General features: G+C 54.8%; 9 protein-coding genes across 9 annotated transcripts; 4 read left to right on the top strand and 5 right to left on the bottom strand.

The window, feature by feature from the left end:
- Positions 1 to 11: 11 nt before the first annotated feature.
- On the bottom strand, positions 12 to 2,624 carry J4E90_008430 (uncharacterized protein; the record flags this gene model as incomplete). Its single annotated transcript, XM_051437958.1, has 2 exons — positions 12 to 179; positions 261 to 2,624. The coding sequence occupies 2 exons, from the start codon at positions 2,622 to 2,624 to the stop codon at positions 12 to 14; spliced, it is 2,532 nt and encodes an 843-aa protein (XP_051287957.1).
- Positions 2,625 to 3,455: 831 nt separating this feature from the next.
- On the top strand, positions 3,456 to 5,669 carry J4E90_008429 (uncharacterized protein; the record flags this gene model as incomplete). Its single annotated transcript, XM_051437957.1, has 3 exons — positions 3,456 to 3,982; positions 4,064 to 4,199; positions 4,257 to 5,669. The coding sequence occupies 3 exons, from the start codon at positions 3,456 to 3,458 to the stop codon at positions 5,667 to 5,669; spliced, it is 2,076 nt and encodes a 691-aa protein (XP_051287956.1).
- A 1,249-nt stretch (positions 5,670 to 6,918) lies between these two features.
- Positions 6,919 to 9,573, bottom strand: J4E90_008428 (uncharacterized protein; the record flags this gene model as incomplete). Its single annotated transcript, XM_051437956.1, has 1 exon — positions 6,919 to 9,573. The coding sequence occupies one exon, from the start codon at positions 9,571 to 9,573 to the stop codon at positions 6,919 to 6,921; it is 2,655 nt and encodes an 884-aa protein (XP_051287955.1).
- Positions 9,574 to 10,466: 893 nt separating this feature from the next.
- Positions 10,467 to 11,259, bottom strand: J4E90_008427 (uncharacterized protein; the record flags this gene model as incomplete). The annotated part of the gene is made up of 2 exons (XM_051437955.1): positions 10,467 to 10,799; positions 10,858 to 11,259. 2 exons carry the CDS (start codon positions 11,257 to 11,259, stop codon positions 10,467 to 10,469), a joined length of 735 nt encoding a protein of 244 aa, XP_051287954.1.
- Positions 11,260 to 12,550: 1,291 nt separating this feature from the next.
- On the top strand, positions 12,551 to 13,431 carry J4E90_008426 (uncharacterized protein; the record flags this gene model as incomplete). Its single annotated transcript, XM_051437954.1, has 5 exons — positions 12,551 to 12,584; positions 12,636 to 12,670; positions 12,728 to 12,837; positions 12,906 to 13,311; positions 13,369 to 13,431. 5 exons carry the CDS (start codon positions 12,551 to 12,553, stop codon positions 13,429 to 13,431), a joined length of 648 nt encoding a protein of 215 aa, XP_051287953.1.
- A 1,160-nt stretch (positions 13,432 to 14,591) lies between these two features.
- J4E90_008425 (uncharacterized protein) lies at positions 14,592 to 15,338 on the top strand (the record flags this gene model as incomplete). The annotated part of the gene is made up of 1 exon (XM_051437953.1): positions 14,592 to 15,338. The coding sequence occupies one exon, from the start codon at positions 14,592 to 14,594 to the stop codon at positions 15,336 to 15,338; it is 747 nt and encodes a 248-aa protein (XP_051287952.1).
- A 1,530-nt stretch (positions 15,339 to 16,868) lies between these two features.
- J4E90_008424 (uncharacterized protein) lies at positions 16,869 to 18,975 on the bottom strand (the record flags this gene model as incomplete). Its single annotated transcript, XM_051437952.1, has 4 exons — positions 16,869 to 16,993; positions 17,361 to 17,678; positions 18,080 to 18,244; positions 18,912 to 18,975. The coding sequence occupies 4 exons, from the start codon at positions 18,973 to 18,975 to the stop codon at positions 16,869 to 16,871; spliced, it is 672 nt and encodes a 223-aa protein (XP_051287951.1).
- A 3,010-nt stretch (positions 18,976 to 21,985) lies between these two features.
- Positions 21,986 to 23,896, top strand: J4E90_008423 (uncharacterized protein; the record flags this gene model as incomplete). The annotated part of the gene is made up of 1 exon (XM_051437951.1): positions 21,986 to 23,896. The coding sequence occupies one exon, from the start codon at positions 21,986 to 21,988 to the stop codon at positions 23,894 to 23,896; it is 1,911 nt and encodes a 636-aa protein (XP_051287950.1).
- A 2,742-nt stretch (positions 23,897 to 26,638) lies between these two features.
- J4E90_008422 (uncharacterized protein) lies at positions 26,639 to 27,703 on the bottom strand (the record flags this gene model as incomplete). The annotated part of the gene is made up of 1 exon (XM_051437950.1): positions 26,639 to 27,703. The coding sequence occupies one exon, from the start codon at positions 27,701 to 27,703 to the stop codon at positions 26,639 to 26,641; it is 1,065 nt and encodes a 354-aa protein (XP_051287949.1).
- Between the last annotated feature and the right edge of the window lie 50 nt (positions 27,704 to 27,753).

Below are 27,753 nucleotides of genomic sequence, written 5' to 3'. Positions count from 1 at the left end.
AGGGTAAGAACCTACCGATTACCGCGGCGACCCGGCAGCGGAGGCGGCACCAACGGGTTGCCATAAGCGTCTGTGCCCAGTGTAACGCGACAGTCTGGACAGTACCATTTGGCGCGGCGGGAAGGGATGTCGTCTTCGGTCATGTCCATGCAGGGGAGATGGAACCACTCCTTATCGCACTGTGGGGGGAATGGTTGTTAGTTTCCATGCTGAAAAGGGGGGAGGAGTTTTGTGGGATATGTGGATAAAGGGGGGCTTACGTTATTATCACACGATATCATTTGCCCGTAACTAACGTCGTCGCAGATACAGTATCGGGGCTCGTTGGGATCGATGTCGTCGGCCTGCTCCGCCTCTTCTTCTGCCTTTTTCTTCCGCTTGTTCTTGCTGCCTTGAGCGCGTTTGACGTTTGTGACTGTCTTTTGGCCGTCTTCTGCATTCGTGACTTCACCCTTTGGGGGAGGCTTCCGGCGGCTACTAGTGCGGGTGGGTGGGGGTGGGGGTGCAGGTACTGTGAGCGTGGTTGCGGGTTGGCTAAAGACACTATGACGACGGGTTTCGCGAGTTATCCTACCTTCTTCGTTGGGCTTGGGCTCTTCGCTTTGCGCCTTGGGTGTAGGGACATGGCCGCGTGCGGAGCGAGGACGTAGGGTTGGTGCTGCAGGTGTCTCGGGGCGGGGCTCAGGCACGGGTGTAGGTGTCTTTGAGGACTTGGTGGGCGGGAGAGTGGTCACGGGCGGAGTGGGAGCTTTCGGAGCAACGGATTCGCGTTTGGGCCTGGTCGAAGCTGCTGTTGGTGCTGAGACTGAGACTGAGACTGAAGCTGGAGGAGTTGGGGCTTTAACAGGTACTGGTGATTGCTGAGCCTGTGCCACAGCAGGTGACTCCTCTGGCGGTACTGGCGACGTTGTAATGGGTGTGAGCTCAGGACTTGCCTCTTTCGAAACGGCCTTGTTGACTTTCGGTGTGCTTGGACCTGCTGGCGCAAGCGGCACTTGCACGGTATTCCCATTCGTCGATGGCTTTGCAGGCTCTGGGACTGGTACCGGTGTGCTTACTCGTGGAGAGGGCACAACGGAGGCCGTCCGATCGCGAGGGGTGGACACGGTCGAGTTGGGAGTCGGTATCGGGGAGGCGACCGAGCTTGGTGCAGGGGCAATGAGCTGCAGACGGGCGCGCTTGGGTTCTGGCGGCCTGGACGCGCTGTCTTGTGTTGCTACCGATGCCTCTCTGGTGGTCTCGATGGCGCCGTCGGTGGTGGGTGGAGGGGATGCATCGCGCTTCCGCTTGTTCGATAACCTGAGCGGGGTTTTCTTCTTCTGATTCGCAGTTGCAACACTAGAGCTGAAGTTGAGCTCCGTAAGCTCCTTAGCGGCTTCTTTGACCTTCTCAGAAGCGCCGATAAGCTCCTGGGCGTCGTGCATAGCCTTTTGGCGCTGTGACATGCGGTCGAGCTTCCTGCCTTCTTTTGCTGCGACAGGCTTGAGGCGGATGCTGACTGGACCGGATTCTTCCCTGGAATCTTCCTCGACAGACTCGATGGGCGGGGGTGGATTTGCTGCTTGCGGGCCATGCGGTGCCAAAAGCCCCAGGCCAGAAGCTGTCATAATCTGTTGCAGCGTCTCGGGCTCTTCGTCGAGGAAATGTTCGCCTGTCGCCTCGCAGCGAGCCTTCTCCCTCTCGTAGTCGGCCTCTGTGCGGTGCTTCTTTTCCAGCTCGCGTATCATCATGGTCTGACTAGGAGTCCATACAGCGTTCTTCTTCATCTGCTTGCGCAGGACGGCCATTTCGTATTCGGTCAACTTCTTCCAGGGCGCCCATTTGCTACCGGGTTTCGCGTCGGCTGGTGGTGGGGCCAATTGTGCGAGGGCGTTGCTGGTGGATATGCCGGCGATGGAGCTGTGCACGTTGGTACCGAGTACGCCAGCAGCGCGCGACCTGCCCCCAGTTGCCCTTGAATGTCTGTCCCGGTTGTCCTTGCGCTTCCTGGGTGATGCCACATCGATGCCTGAACCACCATCTGAGTCTGACGAGTATGTTGCACCGCGACGCCCACGTCCACGTGGCAGGGGAATGGCGGTCTTCCTGTGCCTGTCTCGGGGTCGTGAGGTGTTGGCGCCATGTCGGCCGCCATCGAAGGTGAGGCGCAGATGGGCGGGGCGTATGTAGTCGCGATTTACGGGTCGGTGGGCGCTGGGAGAGACTGGCGGGGGCGTCGGGTCGCGTGAGGGCGGCTGTGGCTGGGCTTGGAGTTTCCGCTTGATGACTGACGAGCGCTGGCAGTGGCGGACAGTGACCTCATACAGCCGCGACGCTTCTGTGTATGCAAACTCTCGCTGGTTGATGGCCTTTTGAAGATGCTGGGCGATGTTCTTGCGTAGTAATACCGGATCGGGGCGCTCTTGCTCGGGGAGGGCGGGCAGCTTGCCATACTGGACCGTCAGCTCGTGGACCTGCTGGACAGCGTCCGAGTAGGTCGAGTCGAGGTCGGCAATCAGCGTCAGCGAGCGCACCAGGTCCGACGGGAAGAATTCGGTGTAGTCGAGGAAGTCGTTGACCGTCGTCTGGGCGTCCGGGTTTGGGGCGGGTTGGGCCATTTCTGGCGCATCGTCGGCTTCAGACATGGCGCATCGCGGGGAGGCAGAGTAGATGGAGGGTTGCGACGCACGCGTCAGACTCTCCAGCCACGCGTCAACTAGAGTATTGAGGAGAATCAGCGCGATCGTGAGGGCGCGAGTTGCGATATGCGCTGACAAGATAGGGCGGCTGATGGGAGCTGGTCGCACTGAGGTTCGCGGAGGGAGTTCGTGCTAGCCGCTTTGGGCGCGCTCTTGTCGATCTCTCAGGAACGCCCATGCGCTTGCGAGTTTGCCCAGCTGCCGGCTCCCAAGTCCCGCCCGCCCCGCACACCTCATCTGTGCTTAGCAACTGTATCGTCCTTCACTCTCGTGCGTCACACCTCACTGGCAAGAAAATGTGTCACGCTGACCTTACGCCTGGGAAGGCTTTGCATGTGCACCTACCCCTGAGTCTCCGCACATCACGACTCCTTGTGCCGTCAAATAAGCAACTTCCGGCACATGTAAACTAGATGCATCATAATCGTTTACTGCTCTGAGTCGGTATGTACATTCTGCGGGTAGTGTGAAATGCACTTCTCGTGATCATGTCATTCGAAGAACACGTCTTCTCATGTCTACACCATGCGCCTTCCGTTGACACATCACCTCTGTAATGACCACCCTCAAATCAAGCCAGACTCTCTTTCCAGTTCTCATGTCGCTTGACTCATTTTTTTTTCGTTTTCTGTCTATCAGAAGTCTGGGTGAGGCTCTCGCTCACCGCGCCGTCGTTTGCTCCTCCCTCATCCGTCTGTCCAAGCGCGATCCCCACATATATCTTCGCGCTTTCTATCGCAAACAATTTCCACCAGTTCCATTCGTCAAACAACCACCATGGCTTCGACACGGCTACAGCGTCTTCGGAGGTTCGTTCAAACAGACCTTGATGCTCTTCCTGACCGCCCCGTGTCTCCACAACCTGAGCCCAACCCAGAACACAAGCCTGACCATGCCAGCTACAACGACTCCATTGGCGGTGTATCGCTCGAGAACGCACCGCCGAACGCGCCTGCTAGCAAACAAGGCTCAACCAGTAAGATCGATACGTCCATAAAGGCACCGCCTGCCGTCGAGAACACCGAGCGCCGATACGTCTGGGTCAAAGACGCCGATAGCTCCTTCAACCCAAACCTGGACTCGATGCGCCTATCCACCGCCTCTGCCCCAGCTCCTCGAACTGATGCCGCTGGTCTTCCGGCTACCGATCTGCAACGTGGCGACCTAGCCTCACCTCGCCATCACTTCACACCAATTCAGGCACTGTCAAAGTATCCCTACAAGTACTGCGATAAGAGTCATATGCAAGACATTGCATCTGCCTTCTTCGATCAAGGAAAGTTTTGGGAACGAGAGTGGGACCTGTAAGTTCACCTCACATGATTACTCTGAAGGTTATCACCGCATCGCGACGATTCTCACCAATCACTTGCTAACCTCACCAGGTACTACGTCTGGGATATCGAAGAGACCTCCAAACCCTTCGTACTCGTTCGTGAGAGTCAAGTTCTAGCCTTGCTTGGTGAGATCAACAAGCACTTCAATCTCTCTTTGAGAATCAGCGGCCAGCAGCGCGAGGAGGTAACATTGCCCGCACATATGTACTGCCTGAACTTTTAGACTAACTGTAATTTCTAGGGCCTACTCGTGCAATTCCCGGATCATCCCCGCTGCTTGCCTCGATACCTTGGGCGATCGCACTCGCGCGAAGACGTCGACAGCATGGCCGAGAACGCCCCCAACGAACACTTCCGCGCGGCAGGCGAATCTTCACACCCACCGCTTGAACAACCCACTCTGGAGGACTTCAAGCAATTGATGGAGAACCTGGCTGAAGCACAGAAGGCGAAGAACAAGGCGAACAAAGCAAAGAAACAGCAAGAGCGCTTGGGCAAGAACAAGTCAATGACCGACCAGTTCAAACGCGCGTCAAGGTATCTGGGTCTCCGCGATTCCATTCAGGATCCATCATCGTCCACCTTGTCTCCGGCAGTCGATCCATCCCAGCCAGCTCCATTCCCCTTCGATCAGTCTGTCGTCTTCGTCTGTGTTGATGTTGAGTCGTACGAGAGGGCCCATCACAAGATCACCGAAGTTGGTGTCGCCACCTTGGATACACGCGAGCTGGTTGGTGTTCCGCCTGGCGTGGATGGCACGGCCTGGAGAGAGAAGATTCGCGCTCGCCACTTTCGCATCAAGGAACATCGCCACCTAGTCAACTCCGAGTTTGTTGCCGGACATCCTGACAGCTTCAAGTTCGGCCACTCAACCTTTATATCACTCAAAGAAGCTGCGAGTCATGTCGCGGCCTGTTTCCACGCCCCTTTTGCCGCCGAAAACGGCGATGACTTCCTCAGCCACTTTGATCCTACTGAGAAGCGTAACATTGTCTTCCTCGGCCATGATACTCTCGGCGACGTTCGCTACCTCCAACAGCTTGGCTACGACCCGATGAAGGTAGAGAACATCCTCGAGGCCATGGACACCGCGACCATGTACAAAGTCTGGCGTCGGGAGCAGCAGCCTACCAGTTTAGGCCGGATCATGAACGCCTTCGATGTCCCTGCGTGGTTTCTTCATAACGCAGGCAACGATGCTGTATACACTGTGTGGGCTATGCTAGCCATCTGCGTGAAGGAGGCTACCCTTCGCGGTTCTGCAGAGTTGGACGATCTGCGAGAGAACGAGATGAACGCTAAACTTCAGGCTGCTCTTGAGGATGCCGAGCAGAGGGTCAAGGACGATGCCGAGGGCTGGAGCGATCATGAAGCGACTGGAGACGGTGGCGTGCCTGTACCCCTTGCGACTGCTCTTGCACCAAAGCTGGAACAGCCCGCGGCGAAGGCTATCCCGCAGTATGATGGTTACTCGGATTTCGGCTCTCGTGGACGTGGTCAGATGGAAGGTTATAGTCAGTCTGGCGGAGGAACCAGGTCTCGTGGACGGGCAGGTAGTCATTTCCAAGGAAGTAGTCGCGGCCGTGGCCGTTCAGACTTGCCCAGGGGTGCGTCTCGGCCAGAGGCCATTCCCAAGGTGGACTACCACTGGTAGGCAGGAAGTGGTGGTAGTGATTAGTGTACAGTGTGGGTCATTCGGATATTGAAGTCGTGGTTCTTCGCAGTCATGTAGTCCTGGGATGGTAGATACGGGGAGATAAGTCACTGGGGGTGAATGATCAAGTCTACATGAATCAAATCATGGATATAACTTGATGCACATGCATTCACATACTATCGGAGCCAAGAAAAGAAAAGCGCAGACAAGATACCGCAGTTTGCTGCAAGCGTACCCTTGCATTACTCAACTCATACGTCTGACAATGTGCTACTAAAGCTGATGAGTGGACACCTTTTTCTGTCCATCTTTCCACGGCTTGACCACATTCGCCCACGTCCCCATTGATCATTTTCTCCTATATTCCTTATACCAGCTCTCTTTGGAGATCGCAGCGCTCCCTTTTCCCATCTGTTTTTTTGTTTCATTCCTCTTTGGAGATTGCAATACTTTTCTCTTTCCAACCTTGTCGCGCCCGTCTTTCTTTGACAATATTATTCAACGCTCCCCATTTTCACAACTTCCAACTGTATATCTCTCCCGACGTCTTTAGTCGTAGCAGCGTCTCATCTCTCAAATATCTCTCTCTTATCGTTCCCTGACCATCTTGTTCTCCCCAATCCCCCTCATACCAGACACCAATCCCTTCATCCCTCCTCCACCACCATCGTAAACCCGTCAAATAAACCCACCAGAATCATCGTTTCCATCCCTTCCATCCCTTCCATCACATCATCACACCAAATCCGTCCTGTACCTCGCCATCAATGCCAACACCCAGATTAACGGTGTCGCACTGATTGGTATAGTCTCCTGCTCTTTCTTTCCGGGAGATACCCTATTGGCACTGTCCCGCCAGTTGTCTTGAGACAGCATCGCTTCGTATCCTCGTGTCATATACACGAGCCTCGCGAATGCAGTCGAGAGATCTAGTCGTCTCTTTGCGGTGTCGATCTTTGTTGCGCGAGTGTCGTTGTTGTTCTCGTTCTCGTCCTTGTCCTCATCGTCGTTCCCGTGCTCGTGGTTCCCATCGACCTCGCCAGAATCTATCGCCTGTCTGCCTTTGACTTAGACGGGCTCCTACTCGCTCGCGACCTCTCCGGTGCCTTTACCGGTGCCTTGGCTGGTGACTTGACCGTCTTCTTTGCTGGGGACTTTGTCGACTTGGCGGGAGACTTGCCCCTTCCGTTCGTCGTCTCCGCATCTGTCTCTTTCTCACCCTTCATCGGCGACGCCGCCATCTTACTCAATACATTCTCATTGAGAGATCCGACTGGCTTCCCGGCGTTACGCGTGCTCCTGCCGTTGGGTGCCTGGAATGGAGCCGGGGCGCAAGACGAGCGGTGCTGGCTGCGATTGTTGCGTCGGTGTTGGATGTTGTGATATTGCTGTTTCTTGGACCTGCCGGCTCGGTCGACGCCGGATGGACTTCTGGTGGAGCATCATGCTTCTCGGCTGGGACTTGGGATGGACCGCTGGCTTCAGTCGCCTCGTGATGGACACTAGGTGCATCAACAACGTTCTCCGTCATCATCTCGTTCAGAGTGGGAGTCTGCTCATCACCCAGGTCAAGCTTCGTCCTTGGCGTCTTTGATGATCTAAACGATCTAGGTGGCATCTGTGACGACCTCGGCGGCTCCTCACCGTCGTCATCGGTGAACATCCGCCTCGTAGCCGGTGTCAGAATGATAGCGGGCTTGCGAGTAACAGCAATTGGAGTCATATTCTCTAAAGCCAGAGTCTGCTCACCGCCAAGGTCCTCCGTAGTCCTCGGGACCTGAGATGGCTTTGGCGACGCTTCCTCATCACCCTCGATGCCAATCTTCCGCTTCGTAGCTGGAGTCAGCTCAATGGCGGGGATGTCGACATCGGGGGTTTCGATGCCGGGGACATCGCCAACGATCTGAGGCGGCTGCTTGTTTGGACTCGGCGAAGGCATGGCATAGAGGTCGTCGTTGCTGTGATCGCTTTCATCGATGATGGTATCGCCGTCGATGACGAGGGTATCGCCATGAGTGTTGGTCTCGCCCTTTGCTGCGTCTTGCTCGGGAAGAGCTGCTGCCTCCGCGCCAACTTCGTCGCCCAAGCCGTATGTGAAAGTGCCTGAGTTGTCCGCGTCGCCCTCGAAAGAATCCCAGAATAGGTCGATAGACGCGTCGCCATCGTCTTCTGTCTGTTCTTCTTGGACTTGGACCTGTTCTTGTACGGCAAACTTGATAGCCGGTCCACCGCCAGGCGTGAGTAGATTTCCTGTCGGAAGCTCGGTGTTCTCGCCGCTAAGCCGAAGCTGCTTGATCGGTCTGGGTGTCTCTCCCGCGTCGTCAGACTTTCGCTTTAGTGCATTCAACCTTTCTAGATATATCGGGAGCTCGATTTCTCTGGTGTTCCAGTCTTGGATGAGAGTTTTGTGATCAGGTGTGTATCCTGACCTTGGCGTCGAGGTTTCTGTGGGAGTGGTTGTAGGGCCTGGTAATGCGGTAGGGATGGGTGTAGATGGGCTTGTGAGACCGGCGACGGAGACAAGACGTGGCTGGTTATTGACAAGATGGTTGGAAGAGATCGCGCTCGATGGCTTCTGCGTCTCAGATGGAGTGAGCGACTTCGCTGCGGGTGCAGCCATCTCTGTGGCTTTCGCACCGTCGGTCTCTGACTTCAGCTTCTTCACTTCCATCTCCAGTGTCTCGCGATGAGCAGTCTCTTTCTTAAGCTGCTCTTTGAGCTCCTCGTTCTCTTCATTAAGCGCGGTCTGCACATGATCGTTGATCTGCTTCGCCTCCGCAGCAATGCCTTCCCACTCCTTGACCTGCTCTTTAAGCGCGGTGACTTCCTTGCTATGTCGTAGTCGCACCTCGTGGAAGTCTCTCTCCATCGAAGCTGCATCGGCCCTGCCCTTTTCTTCTTCTTCTCGGGACGCTTGCAACTGCATCGTAAGAGATGCGGCGTTTGCCTCAGCCTCTTCCTTCTCTTCTTGGACTTTTCCCACGAGTTCTCGCACTTGGGCCAAGCCAGATCCAGCGACCTTGATGGCTTCGTTCGCACAACCCAATTGCTCCTTGACTGAGAGGAGATCCGCGTTAGCCGACTGCGTTTCTTGTCGCGCAGCTTCCAGCTCGGCCTCCAGGGAAGCCATTTGAGATCTGACTGCCTCAATCTCTTCCGGTACTGCCTTAGGCTCTTGACCATGAGAAGCCAGTAGCGAAGCGAATTTAGCTTTAGCCCCATCGGCCTCTTCTCGCACCAGCCGTAGCTGCTCGTCCTTGGAAGCAGCTTCCATCTTGGCGTCTACAGCCTCCTGCCGCGCCGCCCGAAGTTGATGCCCCATATCCTCCAGTGCATCTCGCTTTGGAGTCGATGAGTTGTGAGACGAGGTGGACATTCGACTCGGGTGCGCAGGCTTGCTTGTAGACTGCTGGAGCTCTTTCACCCGAGCATTGCTGACTCTCAGCCGGTCGGTCGTGTCCTTGAGTGCCTCCTGTAACTTGCGGACCACTTCTGATGTTTGTGTAGGCTCTTCGCGTGCAGGTGTCGCAAAGTCTGGAACCTCGTCGACCTGTGTAGTCCGACGCGCTTGATCAGATCTCGCCTTCTCCTTCATCTCGTACTCCTTCTGCTGCTTCCTGGCATCTTCCAGCTCTTTCCGCAGACCAGCATTAGTCTTGAGGTTAATCTGGAGCCAATTATGAACGCGCCAAGTGATAGCCTTCCATGTGTACCGGTCGACTCCTGGTGGAGTCCTTGCGCCTTTCCAGATCCTCATCACACTTACAGTGCCTCGAACAGTCATGGCGGAATACAACGCATATTCGAGGGCGCGATATTCAAGAGCGGAATTGGCCTTGTCCATGATAGTGTAGCCGGCGCTTACGATCTTGAACAGAGTTGGTGAGATGACAGCGTCCATCTTTGCGGTTGTGTTATTGGAGGCGGCGGAAGCGGTGGCTTTTGATGTTGTGTTTGCGGTCGTCTTGATGGTATTAGTCGCAGTCACTGCGACGGTGGCGGCCGCGGTCCTGGCGACGGTCGCGAAGTTGGTACTGTCGCCTTGCAGTATTCCGGATGTCTCTGGCGCAGTATGTAAAGGGGTAGTGGACAGGAATATCTTCACCACTTGTCACAGTGCTGAAGGGTATATTAGTGATCGTGTGGGTGGGATGATGAGGCGGGGTTTGGACTTACGCTGATAGCGTGACTGCGGTAGAGACCTTGTCGCGCAAGTGTTCGCTTGTCCGGTTGCGGTGTAGTTCCTTTGGGCTGTTTCTCTGAACTCCAACGTCTTCGATCTCACGGTTGTAGCTGGCAGATGCGGGAGTGCGCGTTGTGGTGTCGTCGTGGTGTCGTCGCGGTGTCGTCGCAGTGGCTGAGAATATCCAAAGGTAGAGGGGTAAACAAGACCGCGACTCAATGAATGCAAGAAAACAGAAAATCTCTTGTTTACACTCGCTAAGTCGCAATAGTGTGGCTGACGTAACGGAAAAGTCACGTTGTGGGAAGGCTTGGTCTTTCACTGATGCGGTCGGGAGCCAAACAAAGGAACAAAGAGATAAGAAGACTGTCATAGCTGGATTCGAGAAGACACACGGAGTATTGGAAAGATGTTGCTTTTACATGTGCCTTTTGCAGAAATGATTTCAGGGAAGGAAGATACGTACTAGATGTCGCAACTGAACCTCAGGGTTGCCCACCAAGTTCCCCCAAACCCGCACTTCAGAGCCCCGTTCGACGCCGCACGAGGCGCGCGCACCAGAACATCCGTCTGAGCCATCATCATAAGCTCAACACTTGCCATCAAAGACCTCACTTGCTCTTCTGCCCCCACCACGACTCCGCCTCCGCCGCTTTCCACTCATCGTACTCTCCCGCCGCACGTTCAATCACAGCCTGCTCAGCAGCCGCCTGCCACGTCTTGGCCAAGTGCCCGTTTTTGAGATCTTCCTGGAACTTGGCGACATCGGTGCGGAAACAATTGTTTGCTAGCGTGAAGGCTGACGGCCGTGTGTCTTCTGTGTTGCCGGCGCTGATCTTAGCGAGGAGAGCTTGGTGCGTGGTGTTCTCGGGAAGCATGGAGATGAGTGTAGTTTGCTGCTCTGCGCTGAGGTTGGTCCAGGCTGGTCCTTCAAGAAGCATGTGCTGCGATGTGTGAGCTCTTTGATGTGTGGATAGTGAGGAGATGGCGACGAAGACTTACGTAGATGTCGGCTTTGACTAGGCGGCTGGAGGAGTTGGTGGTGATGTAGACGGGATCGAAAACTTTGCTTGGTCCCTTCTTGGTCGGGACAGCTTTGGGAGTGGGCTTTTCCTCAAACTCCTCGAACCGCTCTGGTGCTTTGCGGTTGCGCGAGGGGCGTGAGCTGGGTGTTGCTGCAGGAGCGGGTTCTTTGGCTGCTGCTTTCTTCGGGGCTGGCTTTTTGGGTGCAGGCTTCTTTGGAGCAGGCGTCTTCTTTTTCGTAGTCTTGGCTTTTGTTGCTAAGCTTGTGCTCCTGGCTGCGCGTTTGGGAGGCGGTGTACCGAAGGCGGGCTCTTCGTCGTCATCATCGACTTCTTCGTGAGATCTCTTCGGGCTCTGCTTAGATGCGCGTTTAGCGCCCATGTTGGATGTCGGCATAGTAGTAGATGCAGGCGCCAGCGCCTGCTGAGGTAAGGATGGAGACTCGATCGATGGCATGATGGACGAGTCGTTTTCTGTTGTTGAGATGGCAGAATTTGGGACTTGGCTCGGCAGGCTTGAGGGGATGGGTGAGACCTGCTCAGATGGAGAAGAGGGCGGCGAAGATAGAGGTGATGAGCCTGGGTCAGAGTGGTGCATCTTGGCTCGTTTGTTTGGTGTTGTTGGAGGTGGTGCGGTGGTTTGCTCTGATTTTGGTGCGGGCGGAACAGGTGTCGGTTGATAGTCGTGTGGAGAGGTGAGTCGGGTGGCGGACGAAGGTCTATGATTGTCAATCGAAGCTGAGAGAGACGACATATAGGTTGTCAATGCGCGTTGAGCTTTCTATTGTCGGGCAGTGGATATAGGTGAACAATAGGTGAACAATAGGCTAATGGACCAAGCGACAGTCACGTGTGAAAAGAAGACGGCGATGCATGAAGTGAATGTGGAGGTTGTATTGAGCAGTTGCACAATGATAGTCACGCGCTTGGCAGGCAAGTCGTGAAGACGCGGCACGGTACATGCAGTAGTGAAGAATGGGAACGCACCTTACTGGTAACGACATTTTGTCGTTCGGACTGAATGCAAGAGTTTGATGTGAACTTGAGCAGGTGTTTCTTAAAAGACGTCGTAAGTGCAGGCGACTACCTGGGTGGGCTGAGATGGACGGCAGCTGGCAAAATGCCGGTGGGTGTCGTTTGCGTTGGAGGCAGTAGCTATCGCGTTCCGCAAGGCTGATCTACCAATGACCAAGGTCGCGTTCCACCGGGAAGCCTGCGCGTCGAGCGACTTAAATCAGGGTTGAAAGCGTGTCCGCCACTCGATGCATAGAGTGAAGGTGTTGAAAGGGTACGCGAGGATAGAAGCTCGGCTCCGCATGGTGGCTGGGGCGCTGAGTTGAGGTTGTACCAGATGTACTGTCACAAGGATACCGGTATTACTTCAGTCAGTCTCTCTGGTCTCGGGATTTGAATGAACGCGTCTGTAGAGCCATGAGTGATAGTGCATTGAAGGGTCACGGCATGCTGGTTGTTCTGTGATGGCCGTTGGCGCGTCCGTGCGCTTTCCCGCGCGACCTTTCCGCATCGTCATCTTTGCGATCTGGTATCATCAGCCCGACACGTATCCCCTACCACGCGACTACTCACCCTCGGGCCTAACTTTGCGCTCGACATAATATTTGGCGACGCTGTACGTTCACCAGCTGTAATTCTCCGAACCCTCAACCGCCACCATGATCAAACACACCATGATATCGCGGCTCGATGGTCAGTAACTCAGCAATATTGAAGGCTGCACACGTGCTGATACATGTTTAGGCCTTCATTTGGTAGCCTCGGTGGACAATAACCAGGTAACGACGCCTCTCGAGCTGTTCACGTAGCCTGAACATGAGACTCACATTTCCCAGAACGATGCCGAGTTCAACGAGGCCACGAACAAAGTAAAGATGTTACAGCGACGCCTAAACCGTAACGCCGAACAACAAGCGAGTATAGAGAGCGGAAACTACACATTCCAGTATGCGCGTTGCCCCTGCCTTTACGTGCAGAGAAGCTTCCCTGATCACATGCTAACGCAACCACCAGCTACATAATCGAGGGCGACCTCTGCTTCCTCTGCATATGCGACCGTTCCTACCCGCGCAAACTCGCTTTCACATACCTCTCAGACCTCCAACGCGAATTCACCACTACATACCAACCGCAACAGTACCTCTCGCCCACATGCCGACCGTACGAGTTCGTCGGATTCGACCAGTTCATTCAGAGCACAAAGAAGACATACCAAGATTCGAGGGCGACACAGAATTTGGACAAGCTGAACGATGAGCTGAAGGATGTTACCAAGGTCATGACCAAGAACATTGAGGATCTGCTGTATCGAGGAGACAGTCTGGAGAGGATGGGCGATATCTCGAGCCGGTTAAGGGAGGACAGTAGGAAGTACAAGAAGGCTGCCGTGCGCATCAACTGGGAGTTGCTGTTGAAACAGGTGAGTAACGGGCAGACGCACGTCATGGTCATAAACTTGGATGCTAACGATGCGCAGTACGGACCCATCGGCGGACTAGCCTTCATAATCATCGTCTTCATCTGGTGGAGATTGTTTTAGACACATGCGGCGAGTCGGCACTCAGCATGCACCAAAGAGGGCATTTCAGGCACCGTCGGCGTTAGAGGCGCATACATTGCCGAAAAACGGCTCAAGATACACAACAATACCCAAGCTCCAGCTTTTCGTATACAAGTCTTCATACAATCTTCATACAACCCTGGTTCCACGATGTGAATGATTGCGCTGTCGAGAAGACAAGGATGCCCTCCCAAGCCTCTAGCTCTAATTGGCTGGAAGCATGTCGTGAGCACTACGTACCTCGCTAAACACTTCACACCATGTCTGCCCCACTCCACACTACCAATTTCGTTTCGCACCTTTTTCCTTTTGCCAGTTCAGCACACTCCGACGGATACTGCAGTCGACGACAGTGGACAAGGACGTATACGGACAGCACTATGCCATCGGGCAATACGACGCACACCATGTGAACACCGCACAGGACTCGGACGCACGTGCCAGTATCGACACCATGACGGAATGATCAGATATGAGGGGGGTGGTTTGTAAGAGGAGGGAGAGAGAATTTGGGGCTATAGGAGCAGGCTGGGACTCTTGACCGGACTATACGGTCCAGACCAATTGTCCTTTCTCCAGTCGGAAACGATGAAGCCAGCTAGTGCCAATGGCCCCGTGGATTGTAGGAAGCACGGGAAGAAAGACTGTCAAGATACGATGGAAAGATCGGGTCAAGAGGAATACATGCCTACTTCGAGCAAAGAGAGTGGAGATATGGCCGTATTTCGGGGGATTCTATGGATGAGGCATGCCGCCGTTCCCATATCCATTCACACCCGTGACGACCTAGCTTCGGAGTTCCGGTGCCCAAGGACCCCGGGCCATAGCATTCTTCGTGCGGAATCGCTCCATCGGGATAACTGCGCGATAAACTTCCACGTTTGGGAACTACTATGTTGGACTGCATAACTGTCATTGTCGAAGGAAGGCGCATTCGGAGTGCGCGATAAACTTGCTAGTACTGGTCGTGGTTGAACATTTCATTCATTCTCGGCCGACCTGGGAAACGGCTAAATACCCCGGAGCCTACACCGACGTTAGGTCACCTACTTTGCGAGCCTTTTAAGTTGCTGTAGTCCGCAGACCTATTCGCATCACAGACAGCACCCCTCCCAATGACATTCTCAAACGCCACCACAATGACTAAACCCCAAATCATACTCATTCCCGGTGCCTGGCACACACCCTCCGCCTTCTCCCTTCTTACTACCGAGCTGCACGCTCTTGGATACACAACGCACGCGCGCCAACTCCCTTCCGTCGGCAGCACAACACCTACCACTGACCTCTCAGCCGACATCGCCATCGTCCGGTCCATGATCAACACCGCCATCGGCGACTCCGGCAACGACGTCGTCGTACTAGCCCACAGTTGGGGCGGCATCGTCGCCAGCAGCGCGCTCGTCGGCTTCGGAAAAACCGAGCGAGAAAATCGAGGGGAAAGAGGAGGGGTTACCAGATGTGGATACATCGCTGCCAGCATGCTACCCGAAGGTGTCAGCCTAATGGACTCGGTAAACCACACCTTCCCTCCTTGGACTGAAATCTCCGGACCTTACATCCACGCTCTCGACCCACATGTCTTCTACTCCGACCTTCCTCCCGACGAACAGGCATACTGGTTTTCGCAAATCCAACCGCATTCGCTAGCGAGCGCTTATGCGAAGACGACGGGGGCGGCGTGGAAGAACATTCCTAGTGCTTATTTGGTTTGCGAGGAGGATAAGAGTATGCCGGTAATTGCGCAAGATAGGATGATTGAGATGGCAACGGCGGAGGGTGGGGAGGTGCAGGTGACTAGATTGAGGTGTGGGCATAGTCCTTTTCTGAGTCGTGTGCAAGAGACGGTGGAGTGGGTTAGGAGGGTCGCTGGGGAGGATTTGTGAAGAGGTGGAATGCGAGAGGGGATCAGGTTTTCACAAAGTCCGGGTCTGGAGCTGAGTCGTCGCATTGTGGGAGCTTCGCAGGCGGCACACGCTCATTCCACGCCGATCTCTTTCGCAATTGTCCCGTACACGTCCCTATCAATCTCCAACCCTTACCCTCAAAGCGGATGCGATGACCGAGACAACAACCCCAACGAACAAATTCACGATACCGACAAGCTCTCGCCTGCGTGTAGTCAACGATCGGCTTAGGCGATGCTCTCAAGTTTATATCTAAGCCGTTTGTTGACGACAGGTCGGGCGATGAATTTGCGTATGATTGATGATTGTGTCAGTGATCTATGCCCGAAGCATCGCGATTTACGCTCGATGTAAATACGCGATGCTTTGGGCATAGATCACTGACACGATCATGCGAAATCGTGATCTGTGTATGTTCGTTGATCTCATGGACAGTCGACCTGGACGATAATTGTCCTTAGGGATGCGCACACGACAAGGTTCTTCTACGACACTCTCCACACATACCAGAAACGGCTTACCTGCTATGATAGCCATCCATCGTAGCAACCGTTACCTCCACTGATATAGTTTCCAAGACCAGGGTACGCAGTGCAAGTAGACCGCACACCTTTCCTACCTTAATCATTGCCCCAGTCTTTAATATTCCGTTGGAGAAAGTTGCCAGAACAATCTCCACCAACGTTATCTTAAAGATTGGCGTAATGTCAGTCAGAGGTAGGCCAGCATAGAGACAGATAGTCTGACTTGATTCGAGTTGTCTTGACGCTCTGAAGCATTCTGAATTGAATTACGTCAGAACGAGAAAACGATGCGAATCCAGATAGCATTTCTGCTTTGTTGCTGGGTATCTCCCTGGAAATTGTGATGGCGTACTGGAAGGATTGCGCGATTTGTTGGCTGCTTTTTTGGGGGTTTTGGTATGGGTTTGGGTGGATAGAGGATACTATGCAGCTGGTGGTACTTTCAAATGAATGGAATTGGAAGTACTACAAGCTTCATTATATCGTGTATTTACATAAATTCATGGTTTCGGTGTATTGGCGGAAAGGTGGATGAGTGGATGGGTGGGATGTTGGACATCGGGATTGGGTTGAATGTATCGAGAGGAAAGAAAATCAGCACAACGCTTTTCTGTCCCAAGAACTTGTTACACTGTGAGGGACTATGAAGATTATGTGATGGTGTCAGTTGCACAGGTTTCCAGTGGTTTTGCAGTGCAGACGAATTATTTTCGTACTTTGGTGTGCAGGTTTAAGAGTGGAAATTGCCATCAAAGGTTGGGGTGTTATCGCACCACCGATAGATCACATGTAAAGTAGGTATGACGAGAGCTTCGTTACTTTGGGAAGGTACTTCAATGAAAGCAAGAGCTCATATTGATATTGCGTATCTAGTGAATCGACCTGTTATCAACCCTCGATACCGGTGTCGCGACAACGACTACCACGTATGAAGCCCTCCTCGCAGCGCTCCAAGCGACAACAACCCCATTCATCGTCGATCCGCTCAAGGCAACGCATCCAACGTCTCAACGACAGCGAACCTCTCCCTCGACTCATCCGACAACGGCGCGTTACCCGGCCTGTCCACGACAACAGCATAGACACCCGCATCCATCGCCGCTTCAGCTTCTATTCAAATCACAAAACATGTTAGTCACTGTACATGAAGTGTGCATATGGAGCTAGCCACGTGCGATGGAGAAGATGTATCGATGTGTCGATGTGAAACATGGTGGGGTCGCGTGATGGGAAAGACTTATGTGGAACGAGACACGCGGATGTGGACGAGAGGGGCAGTAGACGAGAGACGAGAATATGCGGCGTGACGAAGGACGTGTGATGGTGGGATGATAGGTAAGTAACGAATTCGGAACGCGAGACAAAGAGTGGGTTGGAGATGCGGTGGTGGGGTGCAGATGTAAGGGCGGTGAGTAGGCGGTGGTGTGTTGTTTCAAATCACCATTCGCCGTAACAGCCTCACGAAAATACCACATACCTTTTACATTGTCAGTCAAGAAAGCGACGTTCTTGACGTCCTTGCCTAGCTCACGGCATATCTTCTCGTAGGACGTCTTTTCCATTTTAGGACCGGCGTTCACCGTGTCGTAGTGAGCGGCGAACAGGGGTTTAATGTCCCGCGTATTCGGACCGTCTGTGACGTAGGTAAAGAACTGGAGCTGAGCCTGCACGCTGCCGGAGGAGAAGATGGCCAGTGTTTTGCCGGCTGCTTTCCACTGCTCGAGTCGGGGGATCACATCGCTGAAGAGCGGGGTTTTGAGATCACCGTTGCGGAACCCGGTTGTCCAGAGGTGGCCTGCGAGCAAAGGGGTTAGTTTTGCGGTGCAACTATGTGTATTGGCCGATGATTGATAAGATCGATAAAGGCAATGTGCATGTGTGGTGATGGTAGTACGCAAGCAGCGTTTAGAATGGGCTGATCGACACGCTTGTGGTGCGATGGACGGAATGGGGTCTTGCAGCGGCGTCGAGCTGACAGGAAGAGGGTTTGGCACCCCCAAGGGTCGCTGCGACAGGCGGCGACTATCGCGATAATGCTGCCGGTGGTGACTGGCCGATCGAATCATTACTCTGTTTCGATCGAGCTAGCCGCTTTAGAGCGGCGCGGTGTCGGCGCTTGGTGTTGGCAATCATTTGGCTGGACATGGGAGGCCCGGGGTGCGTCGTCCATGTTGAAACACACAATTTGTTACCCACCTTGTAGTTGCTTCAAGTACACAGCCTTGACATCGCGCCGCGTAAGGTCTTGTACGTGGGCGAGTAGCGCATCGGCGCTGCGTTTGGCGTCGTCTGGGAACGATGCGATGAGGGTTTGGAAGTCGGCATCCGACCACGAATTGCGTGCTAGTCTTGTGAGACTGTCTAGTGCATACGGGTACTGCGGCTATTGTGAGCGAGACGGCGTGAAGAGGAAACCCCACTGGCGGGCGTCGCGTGACAGATGACGGAGGTTGGAAGCGCGAGATCATCGTTGGAGTGGCAGGTGCAGGTCGGAAAAGCATCTAGAACTCAGGGGAGGCGAAAGACGCGAGGGGAGCCATGAGTGGCTTCATCATTGCCGGGTGACACCAGGCTGGCATGGGAGAGCGGGCCGGCGTGATTCTCGACAGAGGTTGGTGGTGGTGATCACGATTCCGAATGCGGGGAAGATGCGCCTCGAGACGAACAAAAAGACAACGAGGGAAGGTGGAAGCGCTGGGAAGTGAGACGCGAGAATAGAAACATGAAGGCTTACCATGACATCTTTGACGAATGAGATGCTGGAAATAGTGCCCTCTGGCAGCAGTCAGCCTCCTGAGATGTTTAGGCCAGTCAACGCATGGCAAGGCGAAGCTGGGTGGCGCAGGCAAAAGCTGGGGTAGCGCCCGGGGGAGCGCAGCAACACAGACAGTGCAAGGTGCTGTCGGTGGCAGGCATCGCCATCGGGAAGTTGCTGACTAGACAGCTGCATGCATCGCGAGGTTGGTGGAGGCTGATTGCAGTCGTTCTCGACTAGCCATGCGGGACTCAAGAATGGCAAGCGACTTACCAATGTCGAGCAACACTACCTCTGCTTGGCTCCAGCGCGCGGTGTCGAGGGACGCGAGCGACATTGTTTCCTTGTTGTTGTTGAGTGCAGGGCGGTGAACGGCGGTGAGAAGAAAATCTCTGCTATAGCGCCTCTATACTGCGAACTGTAGTTGTGTGTCTGGACTGGCAGCTAACTGGTGCGAGGCTTGCGGACGGGAACTTCAAAACATGGCGGTGAGGTTACCACGGCAAGTTGTGTATTATTGACATGTGTAAACAAGTTCCTTGTATATTCCTTGACGATGCCGGATGAGGCCTGACAGCCGTGAACGTGCTGTCGAGAAGAAAATTTTCAAAAGCATAGGAGTCATCGGGCATCGGGGGTTGAGGCTTGCGTACAGTCACGATGGCTCTTCCCTAACGACTTCCTTGCAATGATCGTACATCCTCGTGGCAATGATCGTGATGAGGCTGGTCGTTGAGGCGCACACCGTCATGGGAGCCCCAGAATATCCACACCTTCACTCGTGTTTGCGGGGGACCATGGTGAGATGGACGGGTGTTCCTGGCTAACCCGACCATGTTGATGCTCGATGTCGCAAGATTTCCACATAGCTTCCGCAGCCGACCCACTGTACGTCCGCCTGTCACGCAAATCCTCCCGGCTCAACGCAAAAAGTTGAAAATGCTATAGGCTGGGGGAGAGTGTGTTGTCTTTGTTTCTCTACACCGCTCATGGGTAGCCCAGGGACAGGTACAGCGAGTGGGTACAAAGAAATGGCCCGGTGCATGTTACCTGCAGTAGCCCGCCGAGTGCCTGTCCAACACGCTCTCTGGGTGGCTGTGGATGCAGGAGGCTGCAAGTTACTGCAAGCTACTGCGAGCCCTCCTTTAGGGTGCAGTGGGAAGCTTACTCCGGATCCTGCGCAGCAAGACAACAAACAGAGGATTCGAGGCGGGATGGACGCGCGAGGCTATTGCGGCGTGAGCGCATACACGGCTTTGTCTCAGGTAGAGCGGTAGCATGAACCCCGACCATGAAGCAGCGGGATGCCACCTGAGCCCGTCGGGATCATATGGCAGTCGCAATGGCATCGCATCGCATCGCAGCATGAGCTTTCCCCAGATTTCTAATGTTTGCCGCGACCCGCCCGACCCTTGAGGCCGATGTCGAGGGACGATAGACAGTAGTCAGCCGAATAGTGTACCAAATGGCCGCGAGCTAGCGACGAAACACTTGTCATGCTGTATTGGGGCGTAGATCAGCCCCTGGATAGCGCAGTACTGCGCGACGGATACACTGCGGACAATCTGAGCACACGACAGCAGGACGTCCAATGTCGGGTTCAGAGAGCGCAAGGCTCATGCGGGACAAAGTGGCAAGCATCACGAAACGAGAGATAACGGTCGCGTTGGAGCAGCTCGTGGAGGGCGGGCGCGGGCTTCTACAGGCCAGGTGGCAGTTGGGTGCTACGGTGCAACGGGCTACGATCAGCAGCGCCCTGGAGGCGGCGCTTGGGGCTAAGCCAGCATTGGCGCACGACAGCTGGTCAGGCTGGACAGGCTGGACGAGGTCTGGAAGTGCGCCCTGTCCGCGTCGGCCAGGACAATGTTTCAGCGCTCGTCATAGCTAATTTCTGCGCATTCGTCCGCCAGCACAGAGATCAGAGTGGAGCCGATGACTGTGCAAGAGATGATGCCATGGGCAGGACCCACCGGCTGCCAAAGCAGGGACGACCGACGGGGACGGGGCGCAAGTGATGGCAGGCACGACGGGTGACGACCACGGTGGAAACCGATAGAAAGTCATGGAAAGTTGGCAGGCCAGTGGCGGCGCCGGTTGGCCAGGTCTTCGTGCTGCTTTAGCACCTGATCCAATGCAAGCCACGTAGCCATCCCTAGCCAGGCCCGCTAGTCCCAAAGTACGACCCCTGCCACTGGTGGGTCCCCCGAGGGCAGCAGCTCCTGGCGCGCTGCCCTCTAATACCCAGCTGGCCGTCCTTTACCCGCTATCACCTCACCACCATCTCCCGATGCCTCCATAACACGTACCCACCTACTTTGCTCTCGTCGTTGTTCGCAAGCTCTAGCGTTGCTTCCTCATCATCACCACCACAACCCTCACCGTCCGTTGCTGCCTTAATTACCACCGCTCCTCCCTCGCTCTTTCCGCAGCCGCAACCGCTCGCAGCTCAGACGTCAACAACGTCAACAACACCATCCCTTCCGCCCTCCGCCGACTCCCGACACACCCACGCCAACCACGCTATACACGCATCTACTCGACCATATAGCTGCCACCGCCGGGTCTGATTTGATGTGATATTGAGAGTCCGCTGCTGGCCATCCCGACATCCGTCCGACAGCTAGCTAGTCCGAGTACCCGCTCGTCCTCATCTCTCGCCTCACCTCACTTCGACCCGACCGCCGCCGCAATAGCTTTCCCAGGCAGACGTTTGATGCTCTTTCGATCGAATCCAGCATAGCGAACCGCCAACTAGCATCGTCTCGACCACCTTCGACAGCCTGCTAGCTCCCTTTCCGCGTGAGCCCGTGCCATCTGACTCACGCCGTCAATAGCGTCATCCAGACACCTCCCTACTGTCTGCCTACCGACGACACCTCCACTTCCACGTGTTACGACTCTCTTCTCTTTACGCAGCGATACCTCTTCCTTTCCGGACGTCTACGACTCCATCCCTCCTCCACCCACCCCGACAGCTCGTTGACTCGAGCTATCCATACGCAATTAATACCGACAAATGAGAACCACACTCTCTTGAGCATTTCCTTGCTGTTTCCGTCGACGGACTCCTGTGCATATCACCGACGACTGCTTTCTGTTTCTCCAGCCTCCCGCTGCTGCCTTACGACATATCCGGTCCGACCTATCCCATAACCATCGGCCGCCATTACAACCATTTATTGATATCTTCCCAAGACTCCGTCACCTAGAAGTCTGATAGAGCATCGCTTTTGGGCTTTCGGCTGTCTGCCCATTGTTTATCCGCATATCGAGCTTCCCCTCTTCCTGTTCCTTTGTTTGTTCGGCTTCACCACGACAGCCACCCCGTTCCACTACACACTATTCCAATGGAGTGCATGCGCGATCACCTTCACGACGGCGTTGTGCTACATGGACGATACGAGACCATCTCCCCTCTCAACAATGGCTCTTTTGGCATGGTCTTCCAGGCCAAGGACCTCGTAACTGGCGACAATGTTGCCATCAAGGTCATCACCAAGAGCACCGCCGCCGTCAACTGCCCTTCTGCTTTCGCAGTCGATGAGCGTTCCGAGGAGCTTGGCGTTCACCTGCACCTTGGCGACCACTCCAACGTTGTCAACCTGCTCCAGTCCTTCGAGACCCAGAACCACATCTACCTGGTCCTCGAGTTCTGCTCCAACGGCGACCTGTACGAGGCCATCCGTGTTGGCAAGGGCCCCCTCGAGACCGAGCACGTGCGCGACTTCATGATGCAGCTTGTCGGTGCTGTCGAGTTCATCCACTCGAAGGGTATCTACCACCGTGACATCAAGCCCGAGAACATCTTCCTCACTCAAGATGGCTCCATGAAGCTTGGCGACTTTGGTCTTGCCACTACCGACACGTGGTCCTACGAGATTGCTGTAGGCAGCGACCGCTACATGGCGCCTGAGCAGTACGACCCTGGCAACACTGGTTACTCTACTGAGAAGGCAGACATCTGGGCCATTGGCATCGTCCTCCTCAACATCCTCTTCCAGCGCAACCCCTTCGCTGTCCCATCCACTTCAGACCCTCTGTACGCCGACTTCGCACTTGACCGTCAGAGTCTCTTCGACGTGTTCCCCAACATGTCGCAAGATACCTTCGAGGTCATCAGGCAGTGCTTGGCCATCGACCCCGAGAGGCGCAACCTCAACGCCGTCAAGGATGCCTTGGCCCGCGTCATCAGCTTCACCACCGATGACGAGAGCCTTGATGACTTCTGCACTGAGGAGCGTGACGTCGTCGCCGTCGGAGCCAACCGTGAGCCCCTCCGCACACCTTCCATCTCGACGCCGCAACTCGAGAACAATGGTTCATTCCCATGGGCGAAGGCCTTGGCCATGTCGCCACCTCAGCAGTTCCGTCAGCTCTCAGCCATTCCTGACGACGAGATCTACGAGGACGACATGTTCCCGGGTCCTCCCTACGACGTCAAGCCAGATAGCGCCTCTGCCGTATCTTTTGTGGACTCTGGCTTAGGCTTATCTTTCAAGTCGGTTGACGTCAGCGAACCAAAGTCGATGAACTTCACTCGATCTCGGCCCGTTGCTATCTCTGGCTCGCTTCCTGCCAAGAACTTCAACAGCATGTCGTCCGTCTTCGGTAAGAAGCGCGACATGATCTCGAAGAGCTGGAGTGACCTTTGGGATGAGGAGGATGACGATGCGCAGTTCCTCGCTGAGCTTGAGAACAACTGCCACTCTTTCAGTGCTGAGAAGCCCAAGCCCAAGGCTGTTGTCTCCGAAGCCGGATCTGGCGTCTCGACCCCTCGCGGCTTATCTGAGGTGAAGAACCCTGCCACGGTCCACAACAGCAGGGATCGCTCGCCTAAGAACATTCGCTCTGCGGTCGACCATGTCAGCGCGGCGACTGGATTCGTCTTCGAGGAGCATCGCACCCCAGCACCTGCTCGCAGCCCCAAGCGCTCTGCTGCCGACAAGTGGGCTGCCCTCGGCGATCGTCGACGCAGCCCTGCCGTCCAGGCCCAGCAGCAAGTTCAGCAGCAGACTCCGTCAAAGCCAATGAGGTCGCCCAAGTCCGCTGAAGCTCCGAACTCCGCCCGGAAGCGGAGCCGGACTGGAACTGGCCGACGACCGATCCACTGGGGCTCCAGTCACAACGAAAACAACAACCACCCTGTCAGCTCCTGGGAGCAGAAGGTGGACAACTGGTACAAGAGCAAAGATTGGCGCTCTCATACCGATCACGCCCAGATCACGGACGATCTGGGTGACCTTGAGTGGGTGTGGTAAGGCACTATGACCTGCCACTTGTAGTCTTGACAACTTTTCTTATCCCTTTTTTTCTTTGCTTTGATTTCGAGGAATACGTTGTTTCCAGGAAGCAAGAGTCCTACGATTCCCAATCCTCAACCCTCCACGTTCAAATTGTAGCCGTTAGAGATACCATTTCCTATCTCCTCTCCTCTCTACCTTATACCTGTACACTCCACTTCACCGACGACCTCATCATTTCGAGCTTCTATCTTGTCGCTTGGTATCTCTCCTTTGTTACTTCACGGGTGTGTTTGTGGCTAGCTTCTGGGACTCTTGCATTGTTGGCGGGTGAAAGAAACTGTTCTGATGAAGGCTTTCGTCAAACTGCAAATGCTCAAATATGAAAAGGGAAGCAAGCGGCATCTGGGATGGAGTTTACGTTTTTTCTGTTGGCATCGAGAGGAGCCTATCTCTCCTCTTTCACAATTCGCTTCTTAGGGATGATTAGTTAGTCAAGACTCGTATCCGTCGGAGATTCCTTCAGCACTGGCACCGTTTCGCAAAAAGTCGATCGGTCGCGAAAAGGATCCGGGATTTACCCACTCATTAGTACGTCTTCTGCATCCAGTGACGATTTCCTTGAATCAAAAACCATTGCGGTAGATGCCCTACCGTACAAGTAAATAAGCTTCTTTCTCAGATTGTATATATATACCTATAGATTTAATCCCGTACGTACATTGTAATTAGACCCAACCCATAGAACGCGCTTCTCGCGATGAAAACTAGTATCACCAAGGATCATCCATGCACCTGTTCAACGTGCAGAGGATTGATCAACACAACATCGCAATTCCCATCTTACACATCCATACATACACTCAACTCACCATCCCATCAATCACACACTCATCCTCGCCTCCCCCGTAGCAAACCCCCCCACCAGCCCAAACTCCCCCTCCACATCCTCAAACCCCTTCCCCTCAACCACCATCTTCGCCACGGCCCTCGCACACACCGGTATAATACCCATCCCCCCTCCATTAAACCCACACAACATCCACTGTCCCTCCTTCACCCCTGGAACACGGCCAACGTGTGGCATCCCATCTGTCGTCTGCGCCTGTATCCCCGTCCAGATTGTGTCTGGTTGGGCGGCGCTGTTTTCCCAGCCCAGGAAGGTTGTAGACATGTAAGATGTCCAGTGGGAGTAGATGGAGGGGGGGAAGTGGCCTGTGAGAGCGGAGTCGTCGACGGTGTTGTACCATAGGGATTTGTTGTGGGGGTTGGAGGTGTAGAGCCAGGAACCGCCGCCGACGACGATGCTGGAGTCTGGGCGGGGGTTTAGGTAGTCTGTTCCTGTTGGGTGGCCGGGTGATGAGGGGGCGAAGGCGATGTTGTAGGTGGTGGATAGGTGGGGATGGATGGGATGGGAAGGGGTGTGGTGGCTGTTCATTCCTTTGTAGGGGGTTATTGTGCCGCGGAAGGAGGGGAGGAGGGAGGGCGTGTAGGCGTTTGTGGCGTGGATGAGGGATGTAGTGGTAAGGGTGCCGCGGGGTGTGTGTAGAATAGTACCGTTTGATGTAGATGTGAGGTGGGTAACCGGCGTATTCATCTGCACATTCAACACCCCTTCCCCACCTCCATCTCCATCCCCATCCTCATCCTCCTCACTCCCACCAAACCTCCCCACCAACCCCTCCAAAACCCCCGTAACCAATTTATACGGCCAAAAACTCGCTACCTCACACGTAAACGCCCCCACCGCCCCTTTCACACTAGTAACCCCCTCCACATACCTCCCTTCAACCACACTCCTGCTCTTCGTCCACTCCTCCCCCTTCTCCACCGCATCATCAAACACCCTCTTCACCTTCTCAAACTCCTCGCTATCTTGAAAAACATCAAAGCTACGCCGGAGTTCAAACTCGCATTCTTGAGCTAACCCCTCGTCTTCAACCAGCGATTTCAGCTCGTAAATCACGCGTTGGTGGTAGTCCGCCATCTCCGTCCTCAGCGCGCTGTCTTGCATACCCGCCAGTGTCGCCGTCTTGATTTTAGAGTGCCCGCCGTTGCGTGCGGTGGCGCCGCTGCAGAGGGAGCGGGCGTCGAGGAGGACGACGCGCGGCATGCGTTTTCCCGTGGCGAGGTGGCTTTTGTGGTAAGTTTGGAGGATGTGGTATAGGGTTAGTACGCCAGCCATTCCGGAGCCGATGATGGCGATGTCGCAGGTTGGGGGGAGGGAGGGGGTGCTGCGGAGGGTGGCGTAGGGATGGGGGTGTTGGAGCCAGTAGCTGGGCATTGGGTTGGGGACGGGGAGGTAGTCGTGGGGTTGTTTTTCGTGAGAAGAGGTGGTGGTGGTGGTGGTGGTGGTGGTGTGGGTTGAGGGGGGATTGGGAGGGGCTGGTATGACGACTTTCCTGAGAACCATGTTTGTGAGTAGAACGGTGATGTCGTGATGTTTGGAGTAGGATGTGGCAACATCGACTGTTTATACATGCAAGATGTTGATCAACGGCTTGTTTGGGGGCCATTTCGTTGTGGCTTACTTCGGCGTTCGGGCTAAAGTCAGAGGCGTTAGATGTCGCATCTCACCTTCCATTCCGGTTGGCTGCAGGTGTTCTTATCGGTAATCGTACGTCAGTTTACGGGTATAAGCGCATGGTGAATCGGAAGAAGATGACTTTTGACGATCTTTGGATTTTGACTTGTATACAGTCGGGGTATCATGGAAAGGAAATAGGTTCTTGCTCCTACGCCGATGACTGCACGGCGGACCTATGGCACACTCGGAGTCGTCGGACTCGTCAGTCCACCTTGACTCTTCCTCCTGTCCTTCTTCTTCTTGGGGGCGGGAGCGATGATGCCCTTTTTACCCTGCGCTTCCAGTGTCGTCGGTGTGCCTACCGCCTTTGGTGTGCCCACTGCAGACGGTGCCCTGCTCGGTGGCTGTGTCTCGATTTTCAACCCTGCAGCAGGTGTAGACTGTGAGGCTTGTGCCGCTTGCTCTTGTGCCTTGTTCCTCGCATTTACAGCGGTCTTGGTGCCCTCGAAGACGAACGCGCCTGGCTCGCCCTTCAGCGGGTTCTCGTCCATGTATTCGTCTCCGTATGCGTTTGTGAGATTGAGTGAGTGCATGAAAAGCGCGTCGGAGAACTCGGTGGTGGATGCCAGTGGATCCGCCGCCTGTGCTGTGGCTCCTGCTCCTTGTGACTGCGAGCCCGCTACGTCTGGGTCTGTTGGCGCCAGTGTCGGACTACCGATTCGACTCGCTGTAGTCGCCGCTTTCGCTGCTTCATGTGAAGGAGGGAAGTACGAGTATCCCGTCGCAGGTGTCCAGTGTGTCATGTTCTTGGATATCTCAGCCATCTGCTCCATGCGCGTCGCGACGGTCAGCAGTCTACTCTGCACAACATCCAGCAAACTCGGCGCCATGAGAACCTTCGTATTGTGCGTATACCAGTTGCCCTCGACAAACATGCCGTTCTTCTTGTTGCCATCATAATCCGTGACCTCGGCCTTGTGTTGGCGCTGGAGAATCCATGGGTGCCCTTCGCCCTGCCCTTCGCCTGCTATAACGTATTGTATTCCTTGTGGTACACTGTTGAGTCTTTGATTCCATAGCGTCGGATCATTCATGATTTGTTGAGCATTGGCCGGGTCATGCAGATTGAGGTTAGTGAAGACGGATATGTTGATGCACTCCTCGGCATCGAACCATGGCGACGAGGTGAAGTACCAGAAAAGGTTGTTTCCGGCATTCAGGTCTTGCCCGGGCAGAGTCGCGATGGTCGAGGGCGCATCGTATTCTTGCTCGTCGGGGGGCGGGAGTGTCGGAGGCATGTTGGCGGTGGGTTTGTGAGTGAAGAGTATCAGGGCTGTCTGGCAGCTCT

The sequence above is a fragment of the Alternaria incomplexa genome, assembly GCF_024043165.1.
Source record: "Alternaria incomplexa strain BMP 0042 chromosome Unknown scaffold_13, whole genome shotgun sequence".
Taxonomy (NCBI): Eukaryota; Fungi; Ascomycota; class Dothideomycetes; order Pleosporales; family Pleosporaceae; genus Alternaria; species Alternaria incomplexa.
This window is presented reverse-complemented; position numbering and strand designations above follow the sequence as displayed.